The sequence below is a fragment of the Plectropomus leopardus genome, chromosome 17 (genome assembly GCF_008729295.1).
Source record: "Plectropomus leopardus isolate mb chromosome 17, YSFRI_Pleo_2.0, whole genome shotgun sequence".
NCBI classification, from domain to species: domain Eukaryota; kingdom Metazoa; phylum Chordata; class Actinopteri; order Perciformes; family Serranidae; genus Plectropomus; species Plectropomus leopardus.
In genome coordinates, this window is record NC_056479.1 from 19720360 (window position 1) to 19743323 (window position 22964).

A 22964-nucleotide genomic window follows, 5' to 3' on the forward strand; every position below is an offset into this window, starting at 1 on the left:
TGAACTGTAAAATGTTCATTTAAAATGTCATTTTAAATGGACTTTAAAGTGATTGCCACAGTAGGGCAACTTTTTATCTCTTTCACAAATCAGTATATTTGTGTCCCCCATGATAGTTTGTGATGATGTGGTTCTCTGTTTGGCAGGAAGGGCCGGGCACGGAGGGTTTTTGTGGAGTAAGCATTTCCATGATTGTTGACGGGGACACAGCAGAGGGCTGGGGACGTCACACAGCCACAGAGGGGTGTTTTTATAAAAGAGGAAGCCAGTTCAATTTGCATGTAGCTGTTGCAGTGAGGTTGAAGCTTGGAGGGCAGCAATGTTTACGAATCAGTGCATATGTTTGAGAGAGATAAGCTTATACAGAGCGCTTTTAACAAAACTTTGATTTGGAATGAAAACATAGGCATCATATAAACATCATATAATACCTGAAGTCTAACAGGTGTAAAGTATTTGTGCTCTATGTCTTATATTAATTTTCTCACAGGCTCTCACTTAATTATAAGTCCATTTACACCACATGCAGTTACTGTTTTTCTCTTTCTGTCTTTCTGACGTTTTGCTCCAAGTTTTCTTTCAGGGTCTGGGCTCCAGCATTGTGGGAGTCTATTCTTAGAACAGTAGCTGCTGGCCAGAGCTGAGCTGCACGCCAGTCAAATCAATGCTGATTCAATATTAATAGGAATCTAAAGATTTCTCCTGTAGCGAGCCACTAAAGCCCAATGTGTAATGTGATCATATGGATCAGTGTGGAGGTATTCTGGCGTCCAGATTGTATGTCATGCCATCATGTATTTGTAGATCTCAACCTTTGTTGAACTGTTTGAAAAGCTGCGACTTTTTTGTGTTAATAAAAGGCATATTTGCCATCTGTCTATATTACAGCTTCATGAAAGTCTTTTATTTGTACATGTTTTATATATGTTCTGTTTTAAACATCAGTTTCCTCTTGTTCTGGAAAAATAACCTCTGTTGCTCAGGACATGATGCTGTGCATGTTAAAGAAATTAGCAGGATAAACAGTTAGTTTGTAAAAAAACAAACAAAAAACCCTTGTATATCAAGACAGAAAATTCAAGAAGCCGCAGTGTATACAGTGCTGAGTGGCTTGGGTATCATTTGAAAACTTGGCATCAGTGCTGAAACAACAGCTGAGTTTTGGTACGAATATCTAATGTTTTTAATTTTTATTTTATTTGTTAGTACTTCTCTTTGAAACACAAAACACATGATTCCTCAAAACAAAAAGGGGTCAACATTTACAAATGTTAAATGTTTTCTAAACACAAACAGTCTGACTTTGCCTAAATGAAATAGTCAAAAAAATCAGCAAAATTTCTACTTAAATCCAGAACTATCTGATCAAAGAATAAATTATTATAAGATTAGAAATAGAGACTTGATGCCAGCAAGGGCTGCAACTTTTCATATTTACATACCATCTAATTTGTTTTGTAACTGCTGCACAGCAATTTTCCTCTTAATGAATAAAGATATATTTTATCTTATGTTAACTCATGATATGATTAAAATTTGATTTGATTCAGAGTGTACTCTGGGCACAGGCGGAGCAGCAGAGCAAGAAACACAGTGAAAGTGGTTTTAGTGTTGTCTATCATCCAAGTTGTTGTCCAATATACTTTAGATCAAATCTGCAGCATTATCATGGAAACTGTGCACACTGTAGTCCAGTGCGGGTTTTTTTGGCTGCCTATCATTATCTGTCATGTGCTAGGCTGCTAGAACTGTTTAAATGTTTTGGAAGGAGTCGTGCTTGGACAGAAATGTTAAGACGAGTGTGCTATGGGCATTTACAAATAAAAGTATATCTTAAAGATGATAATATGTATTGATGTTTTCACTTTGTATCTTGACCACTGGACCAATATATGAATCCAGATCGATGTATCCTCATACTCCTAATCGAATCCTTTTCTTATTTAATAGTTCGGTCAATAGTCTGTTAGGAAAGAGCCAAAAATGCCTGACAGAAGATCTCAGGACATAATAAAAATATCTTGTTTTGTCTGACCACGAGTCCAAACCCAAAGTTATTCAATTTACTATCATATAAGGCCAAGAAAGCAAGGTAATATTCTCATTTAAGGCCAACTAGACCGTTTTTGCCTTAAAATCTGATTAATCGATCACCAAATCTGCAGTTTTCAATACTCCGGGTCCCAGTACAGGGTATTTTTTATTGCAGTATGACTACCAGTACAAGCAAAGAAAACCTGTCTACAGAATCATAAAAACCAAGAATCTTTTACCAGTTGAACAAAATGTTCTCCTCATAATTGTATAAGCTCAAGTCAGCAGCCAGAGGCATTTTCTAGTAACAATGAGGATATTTCAGGCATAAATGAGGTAAGCCTGTATCTGTAGGGTGTAACCTACAGCAGTATTAGGTAATAGCTCCAGTATGGGAGAGGGTTAATTGATCCCTGTGAGATTTAAATCTATAGTGTGGGCCTGCTCTGGTGGAGGAAGGGGAGAGGTCTTCAGGGATTTGTGTAATATGTGTGTGGTTGGTGTATTTGTGGGATATCGACAGGGTGAACGATGTGCTCGTACGTAGGTCTTACTGGCTCAGCAAGGTTGATAAAAGGGTGGAAATCTGCTTTGAGAAATTGTGGTCTCATAAGCAATTGTGTATCTTATTTCAGAGGTGGTTTGGGCATTTTCTCATCATTTTCTAGATGTTTTGGAGTGATGTCACTGATTTTCTGCAGACTCTGCTACAATACGCAGTGTGTTCAGTGTGTTTCAGACATCAACAAGCCACTTGGCAACTCCTACCCTCCTCCGCACAAATACACACACCTCCCCCCTGTTGCCATAACAAACAAGGTGCAGATGACACCAGAGGAAGTGTGTGTTAGGACAGGGTAGAGGAATCCGACAGGTCCATCATGGAAAACAGCCACAGGCGGGAGTGGTGATAGGCTTGTGCATGTGTGCATACATGTTGAATATGTGTCCACAGAGGTACCCACATAATTTAGCAGGTCTATCATGTGATAAGATTTTATTCTGGATTTAAGCAGATTATGTGCTGTGTGTCTTTGCTGCAGGCGCATACTGTAGACAGGTTAAGCTGGAAAGACGTTTTTGCTTTAGTTGGATGGTCTCATTTGCTGTGTGCTCATGAGTTCATCTGAGTTTTAGCAGCAAGTTTGGTCTTGTTTAGTTGAAGCAAAACATGGAAACCAAAAGAAAACAGAGTGCAGAGTGAGACATTCAAATACTTCATATTTTTAGGCATGTAATACAAACTCATTGCCATTTGACAGGTGTGTCAAAGGCTGGGTATCATACGGTTACTCAACTTGCTTTGCTTTGGGGATCACTTTTGGAAAAAGACAAAAGGCCTGGGGCCAGTTGCAGGAGCCCTGCACAGGTCAGGTGTGTGTAAGGATGTTTCGATGTTTTGAGGACATTCAGGGCAGTCTGAGGGGCCCTGGAAAACCAAACCTGGCACTTAAAAAAAAAGATGATGTATTACTCAATTAATTCATTCATTAAGTCATTTTTAAAGAAAAAAAGTTAATCATTTCTGATTTAAGCTTTTTAAATGTGAATATTTTCTGGTTTCTTTACTTGTCTGTCACAGTAACTTTGTATCTTTGAGTTGTGGACAAAACAACATTTTTGGGACTTCATCTCGAGCTTTAGGAAACACTGAATAACATTTTTCATAATTTTGACATTTTAGAGACCAAACAGCTAAACAATTAATCGACAATGAGAATAATTGCCCTAATAAACAAGCTCTATTTTGATGTTTTTATGCACTCATACTGCATTTTATTTACAGTAAAAGTGCAAAAAATCACCAGTATAAATCAATTTACCATTGTGCATCAGATAATGGGGGCCATATTTGGCCCATGTGCCATCATTTGAGTGTCACTGCAGTACTAAGTAGTATTCCAACTTCTTAAGTCAAATGATACCCGTGTTTGAGCCTTTTTGTACCCAAATCTAGAAAAAAAAGAGAAAATAATCCTTTATTCGTCCCACTGTGGAGAAGTTTGAAAATGACTTATCAGTATGGTTTTGCTCACAGCCAATCACTGCCAACATTTTTCAGTTCAATTTGACATGTGATTGGACCACTACCGCAGCAGCTAAAACCCATAAAGCCTGTGGTGTGGTGAAGTCAAGAGTGGTGCATTTCACAAATTGGCAGTTCAGCATACCAAACTTTCAAAAGTGTGGCTTTGCTACGTGCTTGTGGCCTCTGGTGGCATTTTGTGCAACTGAATGCTTCCATTTGCATGACTTAATATTGAATAAAGTAGAAAAAAATATATCATATTAAGTACTCTACTAGTATCAGTATCAATTAAAGGGTATGCCCCCTGTGTGTGCCCCTCAACTCACATCCTTAGATTGCATTATATTAATATTATTTGTTTGGTAGGTATTATTATTATTCTCCCTGCATGCTGAAAATGTGTTTTTCTGTGTCTTTATTTTATTTCTTTGTTGTCAGTGTTTGACCTTTGTCTTAATTTTTGTGTTTCCATCTGCAGGGCTGAGAAAACTGAGGTGCTGAGTGATGACCTCCTGCAGGTGAATATGACATTCTTCTTCTCTATCGCTGCTCACATACATCAACTACCATTCATTCACAGACTGTATTTGAAGGGTAACTTATGTGTTTTTCAATCCTATTTTCCCTTTTTTGTGTCTAAGTGAATAATGAGAACAACATTTTTTGACATTTGTTCAGTATTGAGCGAGGGGGCTGCAGCAGGCAGCTGTAAAACAGGCTACAACTGCACTCAGGCACATGTGCAGTTTATGTCCACCAGAAAGTACTTGTTTTTGACACTGACAGGCTCAAAATATTTCGTGTCCGACAGCATTATGGAAAGGATGATGGATCTTGTTTAAGTGTAAGATCCTTGTTCTTCAACCAGAAACAGCCCAGAATTCCCTATCACCAAACCTTGCAGACTCCATTTAAATAAACACAATTTTAGCATGTATAAAGCCAGCATATTTTCTCATCTAACAGGGTGAATTAAGCGTTTATTTCAACAAATCCACAGTTGGTGATTGTTGGAACAGTGGAAAGACAAACCAAGACCTTTTTTGTGAGTTTTATTTCAGGTTTTAACTGTGCGTGTTTTATGATTATTGAGTTATTGTTTCTTTAAATGAAGTCTGGTAGGTTTGGTGATAGGGATTTTGGGTCTGTTTCTGGTTTAGAAAAAGGATCTTACTCTCTAACAAAGTCTAGCTCTGTAGGGATCCTTACACTAACACTAACAGTCTGAACCTGTCATTGCAAAATGAGCCCTTTCAGTGAACCTTCATTGAGAATACACAAATTCCCCAAGTGGTTACATTGCAGCCTTGTTTTGAGACTGCTGGCTGCAGTCTCTCACTTAATACTGGGTCAGTTTCAAAAACTGTTGTTCCAATTAGTCACTTACACACCAAAAAAGGAAGGGAAAATAGGGTCCAGGTTGAAAAACAACAAAGTTACCCTTTAAGAGGTCGTTTTCTGGATGAGTAAAATGCGGAAGTTATCAAAAGACTTACAAGTTCTCCTCTTAGTCTCTGTTAAAGTGATCATGCCTGAGCGGCTTGTTGATGCCAAGTCTCTCTGCAGTCTTGGAGTAAAACTGCTGGTATTAAAACATTACTGGGGAGTCTTTCATTCAGTAACACCTCGCCAGCTCAGGGGTTTGGCGCTGCAGGGAAAAGTGCCTCATGGTTTTCCACTCAAGGCGAACCCTGGCAATGTTCTGTTATCTTGAAATCATACTTGGTGTGTGTGTGTGTCTATGTGTGTGTGAATGTGGCTGTGTATGTTGGGGGATGGTAGTACCCTAAGTTAGTGAAACTGTGAGATCACTGCTAGGAAAAGAGTATGAAGACAGAGCATGCTTACTTAGAAAGGAGCTTTTGTGGAAGGAAAACTGAAGGTGAAGTCTAAAGCCTTTCAGTCACTGTAGTCAAAGTTTTATGACATGCAGCAGTGAACTCTGAACCCCATGTGGTTTGCACACACAGTTAACGCAAACACTTGGTGGTGAGGAAAATGATTATTTCTTTAAAGGATAAGCAGAAATACATGTTTTACTGTAATCGAGACAATAGTCAGGGTCCTTTTTTTGTTGCTTTAACAGTGTTAATAATTACATTAAGTCATAATTTTACACCACTGTGCCGTTAGCACTGCGCACAAACTGACCTAACCCTTCCAGAGAATGCTTTTCCTCGTGTTTGGTCCTTGTCCTGAACGACAGGAGCTTTGTGCTGCGTTAGACATTCCTTTAGCTTCAGCTCTCAGCGAGGAATGTGATTGTCAAGCAGTCAGCACAGTGGAAGCAGCTTGGATGTCTCTTGGCCCAACAACTAGTGCTCCAAGTCAAAATCTGCAACCGTATTACAGTCACGTTGATAAAATGTGTCACTCACAGTTTCCTAATTTGTAGACCAACAAATCTAAATTCGATCACATGAGCTGGGAAAGTTTTTCCCTCTTTCCAAACATGAGCAGAGAAAGAACCGTTTTTCCTTTCCCCCTCCCCAACACGCTCCCACACCCACTTCTCTGAACCGTCCAACTTGAAATTTGACTCTATGATTTCCATGGTGTCGTAGTAGACTTTTCTTTTTCCATTAGTTTCCGTAGTCCTTTCATTGGTTAAGGCATTTGTCTTGTTTGGACACGTCCTGCCACAGTGGGAGAGTTGAAGAGGCTCATAACAGTAGAGAGAGTCAGGCTGGAACTGGTCCCATAGCTCAGTGTTTGATTACCTCTTACACACGACGGGCTGTTGTTGTGGACACTTGAACATACACTCATATCTGATACTGTATATAAAGAATCAGAATCAGAAATACTTTAATAATCGGGAAGAAAAGTGTAGTTCATTACAGTCGCTCTGATGCAAAGCATAGGGAATGATAAAGAGTAGAGATAAGTATAAGCACAAGTATATACAAATATAAATGTAAAAACAGAAATACAGTAATAGTAAACAATAAGCACAGTATGTAAATAGATGAAAAAGTATGTATAATATGCTGTGTATGCAAGTGTGTAAAAATATAAATGTAAAGAAATAAAGTAACAGACAATTAGCTCTATTATGGGAACATTTAAATTATAATGTGGATAATGTGCATATGTAAAGTGTGTAAAATATAAAACTGTGCCTTATGCTACAATACAATGTATAAAATTAGAATCTAACATCAAAATATATAAATAGAAATATGTGTGCAATGCGACAGTGAACAGAGATATGCATAAGTACAAATAACAATAGGAGTATATACAGTATATGTAGCATGTTAAATGTAGTTCAAGAGTTAGAAGAATATTGCACATTTGAATATTTGCACAGATGATTGCTGTAGTTGAAATATTGCACCAAATATTGCAGTTTAGATAGTGATATTGGGCATTATTGCACCATAAAAGCCATATTGCACATACGAAGTATAATAAATAAATTATGGATATTTAATTGTAGATGTGTGTATTAAGTCACAATACTGTCTTTATGCTCTAAACTGTCTTTGTGCCATATTCCTGCATAATACTATACTATGTCGTTTTCAGCCATTTTGGGCTTTTTTTTCCAACACGGTATTCTATGAAGTGTATACTGTAGACACACTGTTTTTACACTCAATTAAGCAAATGTGATCCAGTGTGCTAATTATTGAGCTTTAAGGCGCTATGATGGGCAACATTTGTCACCTTTAGACAGAGCCAGGCTAGCTGTTTCCCCCTGGTTCCAATCTTTATGCTAAGCTAAGCTAACTGGCTACTATTTATAGCTCCATATATAACAGGCAGACATATGAGTGGTATCAATCTTTGTCCAGTCAAGTCTAGACCAGAAAGAGAATAAGAATATTTCCCAAAATGTCAAACTCTTCCTCTACGCAAACTATTTGGAGATCCTGTCTCTACTCTGTCATCAGCTAACCAGACCCTGCCAACAAGGTCAGCCAGCCCATCAGTTCACCAGCGATCCAGTCTGCTAAAGCAAACCAGAAAACAAAATTGTATTCACCCTCCTGGTTCCTCTGTGACTCACTAAATGTTCCACATTTTTTTTCTATGCTGTGGCAGGTCAGAGGTCGTCTGCTTGCTCTGTTCACTGTTTTCACTGCTGTTGGAAAAAAGATGGCAGTAACTGTCCCGTAAACCTTTGGACAGCTCCGTAACTGGAGAGGCGGGCAGAAGGGATTGTGTGTGCTTATGATCAGGGAGTTTTCCTGCTTTTTTTTCCTCTCTCTTCAACTCCATGACTTCAGTTTGTCAGGGTGTTTCTGTGTTTGTTTTTATAATTGAGTTTTTCCTCGAGGCCAGATCTCTTCTTGTGAGCAAGTAAATCTGCCTGCATGTGATGTGAAGCTGGCAGACTTTTTTTTTTTTTTTTTTAAATGGGACATCGTGTTTAAAGAGGGTTTTAGGAGCATTTGTCATCATTGAATATATGCCAGCACATTATAACAGCAGCATAACCTTGTAGATAAAAAGAACAGACAAGTAACATGGAGAAAAATAGCCGAACTTTGAGTCATTTCAAATGCAAATGCAGCAAAACAGACTGCAACTCAATATCAAAGACATTATATTTTGTACTTTCAGTGTGTGTCTCGAGGGTATTTTGGTGTACGTTCATGGAAAACTGGGCAGAAACAATACGATCACCCATTGTATCCAGTCTGCGCCCACACTGAAGTCACTCAGGCCTCTTTCTTTCCTTCTTGGCACCGAGTGTTTGAGGTCTGGATCCAATCGAGCCGTCACCAGATAGAGCTAGACTTCCATGCATTAATCAGAGCTGGGGATCAGCTGAATAGTGAGCGAATCAATTGGATCCAGGCGAAGAAGCCAAGTCCAGCTGTGGTCTGGCACCAAGAAACAGCTGCAGGAAAGAGGGAGGAGAGAGTCGAGGGAGAGGGAGGTGGAAAAGTGTGTGTGAGTGAGTAAGAGAGCCCGACATGCCGTAAAGAGAACACAGAATTAGCGACGATAAAAGTAAAGGGAGGAGAATGAGAGCAAGATGGAGATCAGACAGCAAATGAGGGTCCCTCAGATATAGTATCACAGCCGGATGTTTATACTGAAACAGGAAGAGGAAGTGGATACTTAAATAACCTTTGCAACAACTTTGCATTTAATAATTGTCTTTAGGGACCAAACTAGTGCCTTTGCATGCTTAACTATAAATGTTGTGTGTGATTTACATTGCTGGCTGCTAATTTACAACCCATGCCATTGTGCAAGAAGCTATTAAACTTGTGTTTTTCTTTTTAAAATGTCTGTTTTTGGAATTCTGGGATTTATTTTTAAGCTCTTGGATAGTGTTTTTCAGCAGTAATATCTGTTTTTATATTAAACCATTGTGGGGAATACTGCAAATCAATAAACAGGATCTGATGATGGCAAAATTAGATTTTTATATCATATTGACATTTTTTTATGGGATAAGGTAACTTTACCTGTATTGTTTTTATATTGCTAGATTTTACAAAAAAGACCTGCCAAGTTTATCACTGCTAGGGTGCTCAATCTCACCCTGAGCCCAACGGGTCCCGACGGTCCAGAGGGGTCCCAAAAATGTGTGCTGATTGCCAGTGTTCGGGTAGGGCTTTTCTGCTGGAGACTCGTGTCACAATGCCACACAGCTGATGAGTCCCAGGTGCTTAAAGACGATTCGTGCTCTTTGGGAGGTCGAGCTTGGTCGAGCTCTGGCTTAGTATTTTATGGGTTGATCTCGAACGGGCTGAGTTCGGGCATCAGCTCACACGGATCAGTTTGGTTTGGGCTGACCACTGAGCAAAGGGAAACGTGCATCTACTGCTAGCTGGGATGGAAAATATATATTAAAGATTTTGGGGTGAACTTTCCATTTTAAATCAGTGTGCTGCTGCCTGGAAAGTAGAATATGAATCTTAAAACATATGTCATGCTCTGGAAAATAGTCTTTGGTAACATGATCTCTCAGTAAGACGTTAAACTAGCAAAACCACCATATGATACCGCACTGCTCATGAAGTATTACCAGCAGATCAGACCACCGCGGGCCGGCAGTTTGAATGATTCATTTGTTCTACCTGATAGTATCTTATATCCTCATATGTCCTTGTATGTTAAGACAAAGCAGCTTTCCCTGTTCGCAGTAAAGACCACAATCCATCAGTCTGTGTTACTTATCTCCCATGATTCCTTCCATCTGTCTGTCAGTGCTGCCTGTTGTAACATTGCACGCTACAGTGCAAGAGCTAGACAAACAATACTGACGTCCTCCATCATCTTTCAGTAACAAAAGCAGGATGGAAAGTTTAGCGATGGATGTGCACCTTCTCTGTTTGATTTGTAGCTCTCACCTGGGTTCTTTCTGTTGAACAGGAAATGTGTATCTTTTACTCACCAAAGGCCTGTTTGTTCTTATTTTAAAACATTTTTTGTCTTGTGCACGCACAGATCGAGAGGCGGTTGGAGTTGGTGCGTTTGGTGTCGCACAACACACACAAGAGGCTGGTTTCCTGTCTGCAGGGTCAACTTGGAACAGACACAGAGAAGAGACATGTAAGAAGCACTTTATTGCTCTTGTATTCAGCTGCTGCACTTTTTAGACACTCACAACTTTCAACAGGCCTCATCTAATCATCTCAGCATGTTAGCAACATGCTACATAGCCAGGATCTCTACATAAAGCTTCCATTTTGCAGTAAGAGTCACTCTGTAGCTGCCAAATGAAATAAGGATGAATCACTGTGACACCATTGTCAGTATTTGCGAGTACCTGCTACATTGTGCTATGAGCACATGGCATCTCCTCTTATGTAACACACTGATATGAGAAGGACTCAGGAGAAAAATATTCAGTGCTGGCCTCCTGCCAGCTTCACTTTTACTGAATAACAAACCTACCTCAGCCACAATAAAACACACCAAACTCTGAGTAAATATCCTAATAGTACATGAAGGCTGAAAAACAAATATTGTTTACAGTAAATACTTCGATCCTAGGTGCTGATCGTTTGGTTATCTTTTGGCTATTTGTTTACCACACATCTTTATGTTGGCTGAACTTCATTTGCTGGTCTGCTTGCAGAAAAAGTTGCCCCTGACGATGCTGTCCCAGGCAATGCAGGAGGGAGGCGGTCAGCTGGGAGAGGAGAGTCTGATTGGGTGAGATGCCTGTCTATCTCTAAAAGATGTTCCATTGACTCTAATCAACCATTATGTTACAGTTGTTTTGTGTCTCTTTCTGGTGTTTTTGTGTTCTCTTTAATTATTTTACCTTTTTTTTGTAGTTGTTGTGAAGGTCTTGGCAGATGTTTTGTCTCTCTTTGTGGTTGTTTTGCCCATTTTCTTTGTAGTCGCAAGTCTCCTTGTATCGCTTTGTAGCTGCTTTGCATCTGTTTGTAGTCGTTCAGTGTTTCTGGTCTTTTTATGTTTCTTTGTGATTGTTTTGCCCCTTTTTGTTGTTGTTGAAGGTCTTTTTGTGTCTCTTTGTGGCTATTTTACATCACTTTGAAGTCATTTTGTGTCTCTTACTGGTCTTTTTCCATTTATGTGTTTTTTTTGCGCTTTCTAGTTTTTACGTCTTGAGTCTCTTTGTTTCTCTTTGCAGCAGTTTTGCATCTTTTTATAGTTGCTCAGTTTCTTGGGTCTTTTTGCATCTCTTCGCAACTGGTTTGTCCTTTTTCCTTGTTGTCTTGAGTCTCTTTATGTCTTTTGTTGCAGTTTTGTATCTCTCTGTAGTTGTTTAGCATCTCTGCTTTTTTGCATCTCTGCAGTTTTGCCCTTTTTTATTTGTCCTTGTGAGTCTGTCTCTTTGTAGCTGTTTTGCATCTCTTTTTAGTTGTTTATTTGTCTCTCTCTGGTCCTTCTGTGTGTCTTTGTGGTTGTATTGCTTTTTGTTGTGGTCCTTGTGAGTCTCTTTGTAGCTCTTTTGCATCTCTTTGTAGTCATTTTGTGTCTCTTTCTGATCTTTTTCAATCTTTCTTTGGTCAAAAAATGTCTTTTAATGTGACATTTTACAGGTGAAGGCTCAGAAGGGTCCCCTGACATTTTTGGCCCCTGGGCCTGTGCCCAATAGGCCCATTCAGTAATCCATCCATGCAATGGGCCTCTTGTGTGTCTATGTTTCCTTTTACCTTAACATATTTTTTCTCACTGTGAGCAAGTGCTAACTATATATGTGTGTGTGTGTGTGTGTGTGTGTGTGTGTGCGCGCACGCGTGTGTGTATGTGTGCGTGCAGCAAAATGATGGATGTGTGTGGAGAGGCTGAGAGCAGGTTAGCCACTGAACTGATGCAGCATGAAGTCCAGATTGAGAGAGACATCCTGGATCCTCTGAACCAGCTGGCAGAGGTGAAAACACTGCAGCTCTCTCCATACAGGAGTGATCTCTTAAAACCTGCATGCATCTGTATTTTTTGTACATTTGTATTTTAAGACAACTTACAATTGGCTGAAACACTGAGTAAGCCTGTACAGGATGTGTACACACTGTGCCTCTTTAATCTCACACTTGTGCCTAATTCAACATGGCCTTTGGCATCTTTTTGTGTTATATTAACATTATTATTCATGATTCGTATTGACAAAATGTTCCCACGCAAAAGATGTTATCCTACGTGTTGACTATGAAGTGCGTGTGTACTCATGGTGTACTCATAATTCTCACTGTTTCCCCCACAGATTGAGATTCCCAATATACTAAAACAAAGGAAACAATTGGCTAAACTGGTTCTGGACTATGACTCGGCCAAGACAAGGTACACTTGATTATAGTCTTTAATCACACCCTTTTTTCATATGTTAACTGTGTTCCACACTGGCCCCTTTTTGCACATTTAGGCCGTGGTTTAGTGGAGGGTATAAACAGGTTGCAAAAGCTGTGAGAAAAGTCTGTTGCTGTTGTGTGCACAAAGTGAACCATCATGCGTGTCAGTCAGCACAGGATCCGTTAAATCTGAGACTGCCAGCCATTCACTGATCATTGCCAATCAAGCTGAAAATAGGCTGATGCTAGTCACTTGGCGATTGATCTGCGCATGTCTAAAAGGTTTCAAATCAAACACGCTCATTCTTACTGTGGCCTAAATGTCTGAATAATGTCTTCGCCTGCAGGTGGTACCAGGCAACAAAGTCCAACAACCAGGCCATGGCAGCTAAGGCGGATTCTCTTAAAGATGAGATGGACGAGGCTCTCAACAAAGTAGAAATATGCAAGGTAGATTTGTTTTAAATCTTTTTTGCAACCAGATTTCTTACTCAAAATACAATTTCTGCTGCTGCCACATAACAGTACAGTGCTTTACCAACTGTGGTTTAAGTATGGCATACATATTGTATTTAATCAAGACATATTTAATCTAACAGCTGTACATTCCAGTCAGGGCCTCTTCATCAGGTTAGGATCATATCTTATGACCTGCCTGAACAAAGGAAACCTTGTAACAGGAACAAACATGCTATGCACATTATTAGGACCATGTAATTAAAGGTCAATGCTGTGTCATCTGGAGTTCATCTGCATCTTAATGAAAAGTTTCTGTGCGAAAGTAAAGCAGAGGTTTAAGGTTGCTGTAATGTTTGCCATGTATGGAAATATGTATATATTTTGCATCCCACAGGACCAGCTCTCTGCAGACTTGTACAACTTTGCTTCCAAGGAGGGAGATTATGCACGCTATTATGTCATGGTGAGTGCACCTCAGTTTAGTGTAAATGACCCAGTGCTGACATGGAAATGTGGTGCAAAGATGGACTATTCCACTATAACTGTGTTGGTTTAGTGATGCAGTTTGAATGCTTTATGCAAAAAGTTTGTATATATGACCTTTGATTATGTTTGTGTATTTATATCAGTTATTAGAGGCCCAGGCAGACTACCACAGGAGGTCTCTGGCAGCTCTGGAGGCAGCTATACCGACTATCCAAACACAGCAAGGTAAACAACAAGACTTAAAACAGACTCTACATCTGCAAACAATGTAAAAAACATAACCTTTGCATGCATTTGTCATTAAACCCCAATATAGTTAAAGAGTTGGCAACCATACTTGCAAATATGTTGTACAGCTCATAAGCTACTTTATACCCTGCTGTTGAGATATGTTTCCTGGCTTGTGATAGTTTGTTATTGGGTCATGTATACAACATATTCTGCTTCAATATTCTGGATTAGGCCTTTTTCCAAATTTAGCATTTCCCAATTAAGATGTGGAATATGCCGCTATTTTTCGGGTTTTAACAACACCATTTGGACATGTATAGAGTGTATTCAGAATATGCATCTCAGTTGGGGTTTTTGCCACAGTTTGCGACACCAGCCTGTTGCCAACAGTTTGGATGGCTGAGTAGAAATTCATGCCCAAAAGAAAAGCCCACATTTCTAGTTGGAAGGAGGAACACCTACATTTAAATACTGTGAAAGACAAATATCACAATGCCAACCTTTTCAAGAGGTTGGTTGAAGGAATGAAAGAGAGAGGCTGTATTTGTATAGTTTAACAAGTCAGCCACTTATGGAAAATTTTGCAAAAAAATCCTATTTTGATGCAAAGAGGCCAAATGACAAGCACTTTAAGCCGTTCTACTTTTCTGTATTTGACATAAATGCCATGTTTATTACGTTATTGCGTTATTATTATGTTAAGTCGAATATGCAGGGCTGCACGTAAAATGTAATTTCAGTGGAATATTCATTTTCATTAGCTGTGTAAAAAAGTTTAGTAAAAATATTGTCTTTTTTGTGAAAAGGGAAAAAAACCTGAATGTTTAGTGCATGTAAACACTAACACTAACACAACAACAGGAGGGATCATTACACAGAACAATACATTTTCATTAAAAAATCCTCCATCCATCCAAGTCTAACTAAAACTCACAATGCATCCTCCATAAATCTAAATAAATTGGTTTCTAAGTACTTTTTTAAAAAAAAAAACAAAACTCTGACACATTCACTGTGAGCTATAGAAGAACTATAGAAGAATAGTGGACAGAAATGCCTCCACTGACACTGACTACTATTCTAGACTCGTGGATGGAGAAACCAGCGTACGGCACGGCTCTGGAGGAGCACCTGAAGAGGAGCAACCGTGAGATCGCTCTCCCCATAGAGGCCTGCGTCATGATGCTGCTGGAGACCGGCATGAAGGAGGAGGTACGGATGGAGTAATGATGTTGGCACCAAGGTTGTTGTCGTTAACTAAAACTAAACTGAAAACTAAAATTAGGTATGAAAAAACATTTTATCAATGAAATAAAAATTAAAAGCAGACTTGAGAAAAAAATATAAACTAACTGAAATGATATTTTGTACTTAGAAAACTAAATAAAATAAAATATAAATTTACAAAAAAAGGAATAATGTTTGTCTTGTTCAGTTTGGTCAAATTGGATTTGAATATGTACATTTGCTTGTCACTCACCATCATGTGATTGCTCATGTGACTGCAGTCACCTGTGTTTAAGATAGTGCTGTACAGCGTTATCTAATGAAGAGCTAGTGTGCTCGAAAGATCGCTATCTTAGTGCCTTAAATATTTTGGATTATCGCAGCCCTACAGTCTGCAAGCTGTCTTTTTCTTCATATTGTAAGCACATCAAGCACGAGGAGTCATTGGTCAATGCATTTATTGAAACTCGGATATTTATATGACTGCGGGTCAATTGCCTTCTCAAAGTGTTATACTAATGTTAGAATTCTTATTCTTAAAACTTGCCCCTGATAAAACCCCCACATTACAATAATAAAAAAATGAAATGAATACTGAAACTACTAAAAACAAAAAAAAACAAACCATTTTTAAACAATAAAAACTAAACCGAAATGAGCAAACCAGCTCTGGAAACTAACTGAAATTCAACTGAATTGAAAACGAAAATTGAAAACAAAATAAAAACCCATAAAATAAACACAACTATGAAAAAACTTGTTGGCACACAGACTGAGTAGAAGATGTGGACGTTATTTTCAGGTCTGAAAAGTGAAGCCAATACAAAAATGCCCACACCTGCACCTTTCAAAGAGCCCACTGGAGGCGAATCTACTGATTGCAGCAAGGAGTCAATATAATTCAATATATTAATAGAAATCAATTAGAAAATGACCCTAGTTCTCTGATTAATCACCTCAGTAAACATTTTCCTAATGGGTTTATGGTCTCAATCGCTAGTTTCAAGTATTCTTCAAAACAGCATGATGTTCATTTTGTAAATTACGGTACCGTGTAGAGTAAAATAGATAATAAAGCAGCGTATGCTTTGATGTGTGGCTACGTGGTGATTGACAAGTCACTACCAGCCGGGTTCTTGCTCATCTTGTCCAAATGCGGTCACTTCTGGCTTCAAAAAACCAAGATGGTGACAAAAACTGGCTTTAAAATGCAAGTCCATGGTGGCTTTTTCCAATTTTATTATACAGCCAATGTTTTTGCAGAAGAGTAGGAAAAACTTTGGAAAAGTAGGGCAAAGTTGAGAATTTATTAACCAGAATTTGGATATAAATTTGTGCCCATAAAACCCACTGCTCCACTCTGTCGGAGCAGGAAGTAGAGGTGGGTCATAAGGACCGCACTCTAGAGATGATGGCACTCACAGTCTGGAAATATCCATAACTTGTGGTTAGTTAGCCTTGAGCCCGCGGTAAGATGCACCGTGTGTGTGCGTGCGTGCGTGCGGGCATCTGTTATGCATTAGCTTTGACTATTGCACTCTTAAACTGTAACCATATTACTAGACTTCCCAATGAGGACAATTTTATTAACGGAAACAAAACTCTTGCTGTACGTCTGCTACTCATCCCGAAAAAGCCACATCTCTAATGGCAAAAAACACTTCCTATCTTGAATTTCTCAGTTGTTTACAGGATGGTACACTTTGTTTGCTTTACTTCTCTTTTCCTGTTACCAACCCATGCTCACTTCTTTAATCTGAGGACTGAAAACAGTCACCTGTACCTGTACGAGAAAAGCATCACTCAAGCAATTTTTCTGCATTATCCCGACAGGGTCTCTTCAGAATAGCTGCTGGAGCTTCAAAACTGAAGAAGCTAAAAGCAGCGCTGGACTGCTCCACCTCGCAGCTCGAGGAGTTCTACTCTGATCCACACGCCGTCGCCGGTACACTGTCTTCTACAAATCCGCAAAAAGTGAAACCATCTGGTCCAGTTTATTTTCTCATAACTTTTCTCTTCACACACAGGAGCCCTGAAGTCCTACCTCAGGGAACTTCCTGAACCTCTAATGACTTATGGTCTGTACGACGAGTGGCTGCAGGCCTCCAAGTAAGACGACACACAGATACGACTCTTTTAATATTCTGTAAAACAAACATTAAACTCACCTGAAGCTGTGTGCGCACACAGGTTGCGTTAGGTATTCTTGTACTTGTGTGACAAGCAAATTTTTTGTGTGTGTGGTTTCAGTGTGTCTGACTCGGACAAGAGGCTTCAGGCCTTGTGGGTGACATGTGACCGTTTGCCGAAGACTCACAAGGCGAACCTCAGGTAGGAGCGTCTTCAACGATACGGTATTCAGTTCGGATGATGCAATTCAACGTGTTGTTGCCACGGTGGAGATGTGCGCTCTGTTTCTGAAAGAACATCAACGGAACTGAACGTCTGAAGTTTATTTCAGTTTCCTTTTTTCACTTTCATAAATGATACTGCAGATTTTAACCAGCTGAAAACGTCGTTTTGGTGCCTAATTAGCAGTAGCGTAATGTAACAAAGTAATAATATTTCGTTACAGTACTTGAGTGTTGTTTTGGAGTATCTTTATTTACATTTTTATATTTCTGTCAACATTCACTTTTTCTTCACTGCATGTACTAAATACTATTACTCAAAAACATTTCCCAAAACCTAGTTTGGAACCGAGTTATCTACGACAAAATAGGAAGGGAGGGATGAACGGATGAAGGAACAGAAGGGAAGGAAAGACTGGATTTTCTCTTTAAATCCATTCAGTTAAAAATAAAGAAGCTGTGTTTGAAACTGTTCCCTATCACGGTTTAGTGTGCTATATAGTGTGTTTGCCTTTTTATAGTAGTGTTCGAATTCTCAGCAGTTACTTTCATCCACTATATAGAGCACTATTAAATTCCCACAATGCAAAGCTAATTTGAGTGTACATATGATGTACCCTGCATTTCACTCCTGTATACCACAATGCAATGTGGTCGTGTATTTTCGGAGGAAGAAAATTCTAGCACAATGGCCAAAATCTTGTTCATATGTGATATTCTGCTAAAATCTGGGCCCCAAGATGAGTCCGACGGTTGAAAGATGTGAAATGGAAATGAACAATAAGAGAAAAATTTATTCTCACAACAGAAAAAAAGGATGAAATAAAAATAATAATGAAAAGTAGTCACAGTCGCCTCAGGGTTTTTTAAAGCGCCTGGAGTTTCTGTTTCAGGTATCTGGTGAAGTTTCTGGCTAAACTGGCTCAGGACAGTGAGGTCAATAAGATGACTCCCAGCAACATCGCCATCGTCCTGGGGCCCAACCTGCTGTGGGCAAAGACTGAAGGGTAAAAACTGTGTACTGTCACTTCAAATTTATGTTAACCTTCAGTTTACAAAGTGAAGCTGACTCTTCCTCCTGTCCTCGTCCGTCTGTGTCTGTGCTCAGGACGCTGGCAGAGATGGCAGCAGCTACATCTGTCCACGTGGTCGCCATCATTGAGCCCATCATCCAGCACGCTGATTGGTTCTTTCCTGAAGGTAAAACATCTCAACTTGTTCTATTCACAGTTGTGCTTCTCTCGCTCTTACCTCAAAAAAGATTAAATAGAGAAGACCAGAAAGATTTTGGAAGACACTGACCATTGCCGACTATTGCATCTTTATTGTACAGTTAGGGGGAGCAAAGTTCTGGTTTTGCTACCCCACCTCTTTTCTTTTTAAAAATACACTTCACTTATCTTTGCTTATATTTAAGCAGCTTGTATTGAACATGAGTTTACTGTTTTAAACAACTGCCAAAAAAATATTCCAAAATCACACATTTTTGACCATGTTTTGAGTTGGTTCAGTCTAACCTGTAGCTAATGGCACAGCTGATGGATATGAGTTGGGAGAAGATTTCCTAGAGGGCTTTCTGTCAGAAATGATGAATGAATAGATTTCAGTACGGGCTTTCTGACAGAGAGCCAAGAAGGAAAAACTCTCCCATGTGTGATCGCAGCCGACTGACAGCAGCGCAGTGAGAGAAGCAGAGAAAGAGAGCAGAGTTTTTCCTCACAGGGCCTGTCTGAGTGTTCAAGAGTCACAGGCTCAGTGGTAGAAATTTTTTTAGACTCCCGCAGACTACATGTACCTTGTTTTTCGTTTCAGTTTTAGTCAGACTTATTTATAAATACGAGGATGCGTCGTTCCGTGTCTGTCCTTTTATCCAGCCGCTTCGCTGTGCTTTCAGTATTACCAGGGGTGGATTTGGTGAAATGGGGGCCTTGGGCCTCAGACAAAATCTGTCTGGCTTTTTTTTTTCGAGTTCTCTTACTGAGAATGTTGGTAGAAGTGTGACAGAAAAATATTAACAAATGATATGAAGTGTAATTATGGAACGCAGAAAGAGTTCAAGTCAAACTCCTGCATTCAGGAAAGGATTTGTTGGAAAACATTATTTAAATTGACAAAGTCTGTTCAAGGTGAAGCTTATTCTGCTGGACAGTTTGATATATTATAATGTATCATATTTTAATTGTTCTATTTTGTACGTAATAATCTGACACTGCATGATGTTTTGTTATAAAGAAGTGTACAGTTGCTGTTTTAAAGAAGTTATTATTACTATACTATGACATTTTAACTAAATTCTTATGATAAATTATACTATAAACTTTTTTTTCTGATTTTTTTTTACATTCGTATGACACATTATACTGTGAGATTTTCATTAAATGTTTATGTTATAGCATGCTATAGCATTTTTATACATTTTTTTATTTACAATTACATTTTGATCAGGTTACTTGTTTTATTACACGTTTATCAGCTTTTTTCTCGACATGTGATATTTTTATGTTTTTCTACATATTATACTATGACGTTTCGGGAGCTTTTTTTTACACACATGCTATGTTATGATGTAGCTGGCCATTTTATGACATTTTATGTCTCAAACATGCTCTGCTATGTGGTTCTCAGCCCTAACCCTAACCCTAACCCTATTTTATGCTGTTTTCAGCTATTTTTGGGACATCTCATATTTTGACATTTTTGGCTATACTATAGTATTGCATTTTTTTACATGCTATATTATGGTGTGCTGGACATTTTTGCAATATTGAATATTTCAAATTTTATCCTGTTTTTAGCTGTTTTCAGCTGTTGTCATATTTTGACATTGTTCACCATGCTGTATTATGGGGTTTTTTGCCGTTTTTGCAATATTCATTGCTATGGCTTGTCTCTGCACACTATTTCATGCTGCTTGTAGCTTTTTTCAACTGTTGTTGAGACATGTCATATTTTGACATTTTTCACCATACTAAAAGTATTGTATTTTTGTACATTTTTTGACATGCTATATTATGGTGTTTTTTGGTGATTTTTGAAACATTCTATGTTATGGCATGTCTCTGGACACGATTTTATGCTTTCTTAAGCTGATTTCAGCTGTTTTTTGGACATGTCATATTTGGAAACTTTTCACTTTGCTATAGCATTGCTTCCTGGGTCGTTTCTTCGACATCCTATTTTATGCCGTTTTTGGATGTATTTGGATGTTCTGCATGACATCCTAAGTGGTTTTCAACAGTTTTTTGGACATGTCATATTTTGACATTTTTGCCATACTATAGCCTTGCTTCTTTTGTCATTTTTTTGACATGGTAATTTATGTGGTTTCGGGACGTTTTTCTGTGTTTTTTCAATACTGTATAGTATAATATGACTCTACATGCTATTCTAAGTGGTTTTCAACAGTTTTTTGGACATGTCATATTTTGACATTTTTGCCATAGTATAGCCTTGCTTCTTTGGTCATTTTTTCGACATGCTAATTTATGGGGTTTCTGGCCAGTTTGTGGATGTTTTTTTCAATACTGTATAGTATAATATGACTCTACGTGCTATTCTAAGTGGTTTTCAGCTGTTTTTTTGGACATGTCATATTTTGACATTTTTGCCATAGTATAGCCTTGCTTCTTTGGTCATTTTTTCGACATGCTATTTTTTGGGTTTCTGGCCAGTTTTGTGAATGTTTTTTTCAATACTGTATAGTATAATATGACTCTACGTGCTATTCTAAGTGGTTTTCAACAGTTTTTTGGACATGTCATATTTTGACATTTTTGCCATACTATAGCCTTGCTTCTTTGGTCAATTTTTCGACATGCTATTTTTTGGGTTTCTGGCCAGTTTGTGGATGTTTTTTTCAATACTGTATAGTATAATATGACTCTACGTGCTATTCTAAGTGGTTTTCAGCTGTTTTTTGGACTTGTCATATTTTGACATTTTTGCCATAGTATAGCCTTGCTTCTTTGGTCAATTTTTCGACATGCTATTTTTTGGGTTTCTGGCCAGTTTGTGGATGTTTTTTTCAATACTGTATAGTATAATATGACTCTACGTGCTATTCTAAGTGGTTTTCAGCTGTTTTTTTGGACTTGTCATATTTTGACATTTTTGCCATAGTATAGCCTTGCTTCTTTGGTCATTTTTTCGACATGCTATTTTTTGGGTTTCTGGCCAGTTTTTTGGTGTTTTTTTCAATACTGTATAGTATAATATGACTCTGTGTCTATTCTAAGTGGTTTTCAGGTGTTTTTTGGACATGTCATATTTTGACATTTTTGCCATAGTATAGCCTTGCTTCTTTGGTCAATTTTTCGACATGCTATTTTTTGGGTTTCTGGCCAGTTTTGTGGATGTTTTTTCAATACTGTATAGTATAATATGACTCTACGTGCTATCTAAGTGGTTTTCAGCTGTTTTTTTGGACTTGTCATATTTTGACATTTTTGCCATACTATAGCCTTGCTTCTTTGGTCAATTTTTTCGACATGCTATTTTTTGGGTTTCTGGCCAGTTTGTGGATGTTTTTTCAATACTGTATAGTATAATATGACTCTACGTGCTATTCTAAGTGGTTTTCAGCTGTTTTTTGGACTTGTCATATTTTGACATTTTTGCCATACTATAGCCTTGCTTCTTTGGTCAATTTTTCGACATGCTATTTTTTGGGTTTCTGGCCAGTTTTTGTGGATGTTTTTTCAATACTGTATAGTATAATATGACTCTACGTGCTATTCTAAGTGGGTTTTCAGCTGTTTTTTGGACTTGTCATATTTTGACATTTTTGCCATAGTATAGCCTTGCTTCTTTGGTCAATTTTTCGACATGCTATTTTTTGGGTTTCTGGCCAGTTTGTGGATGTTTTTTCAATACTGTATAGTATAATATGACTCTACGTGCTATTCTAAGTGGTTTTCAGCTGTTTTTTGGACTTGTCATATTTTGACATTTTTGCCATACTATAGCCTTGCTTCTTTGGTCAATTTTTTCGACATGCTATTTTTTGGGTTTCTGGCCAGTTTGTGGATGTTTTTTCAATACTGTATAGTATAATATGACTCTACGTGCTATTCTAAGTGGTTTTCAGCTGTTTTTTGGACTTGTCATATTTTGACATTTTTGCCATACTATAGCCTTGCTTCTTTGGTCAATTTTTCGACATGCTATTTTTTGGGTTTCTGGCCAGTTTGTGGATGTTTTTTCAATACTGTATAGTATAATATGACTCTACGTGCTATTCTAAGTGGTTTTCAGCTGTTTTTTGGACTTGTCATATTTTGACATTTTTGCCATACTATAGCCTTGCTTCTTTGGTCAATTTTTCGACATGCTATTTTTTGGGTTTCTGGCCAGTTTGTGGATGTTTTTTCAATACTGTATAGTATAATATGACTCTACGTGCTATTCTAAGTGGTTTTC

At 38.4% G+C, this 22964-nt stretch overlaps 1 protein-coding gene across 4 annotated transcripts in view; it reads left to right on the forward strand.

Moving 5' to 3' along the window:
• Window positions 1-22964, forward strand: part of arhgap17b (Rho GTPase activating protein 17b) — a 52113-nt gene that overhangs the window by 3652 nt on the left and 25497 nt on the right. For all 4 annotated transcript variants that reach the window (XM_042504247.1, XM_042504248.1, XM_042504249.1 and 1 more), the window contains exons 2-15: window positions 4542-4581; window positions 10478-10582; window positions 11112-11188; window positions 12266-12377; window positions 12708-12784; window positions 13140-13242; window positions 13646-13714; window positions 13881-13962; window positions 15053-15180; window positions 17029-17140; window positions 17223-17304; window positions 17446-17526; window positions 18440-18553; window positions 18655-18746. In XM_042504247.1, coding sequence (XP_042360181.1) covers window positions 4542-4581; window positions 10478-10582; window positions 11112-11188; window positions 12266-12377; window positions 12708-12784; window positions 13140-13242; window positions 13646-13714; window positions 13881-13962; window positions 15053-15180; window positions 17029-17140; window positions 17223-17304; window positions 17446-17526; window positions 18440-18553; window positions 18655-18746 — 1274 coding nt within the window. The remainder of the gene's footprint in view (window positions 1-4541; window positions 4582-10477; window positions 10583-11111; window positions 11189-12265; window positions 12378-12707; window positions 12785-13139; window positions 13243-13645; window positions 13715-13880; window positions 13963-15052; window positions 15181-17028; window positions 17141-17222; window positions 17305-17445; window positions 17527-18439; window positions 18554-18654; window positions 18747-22964) is intronic.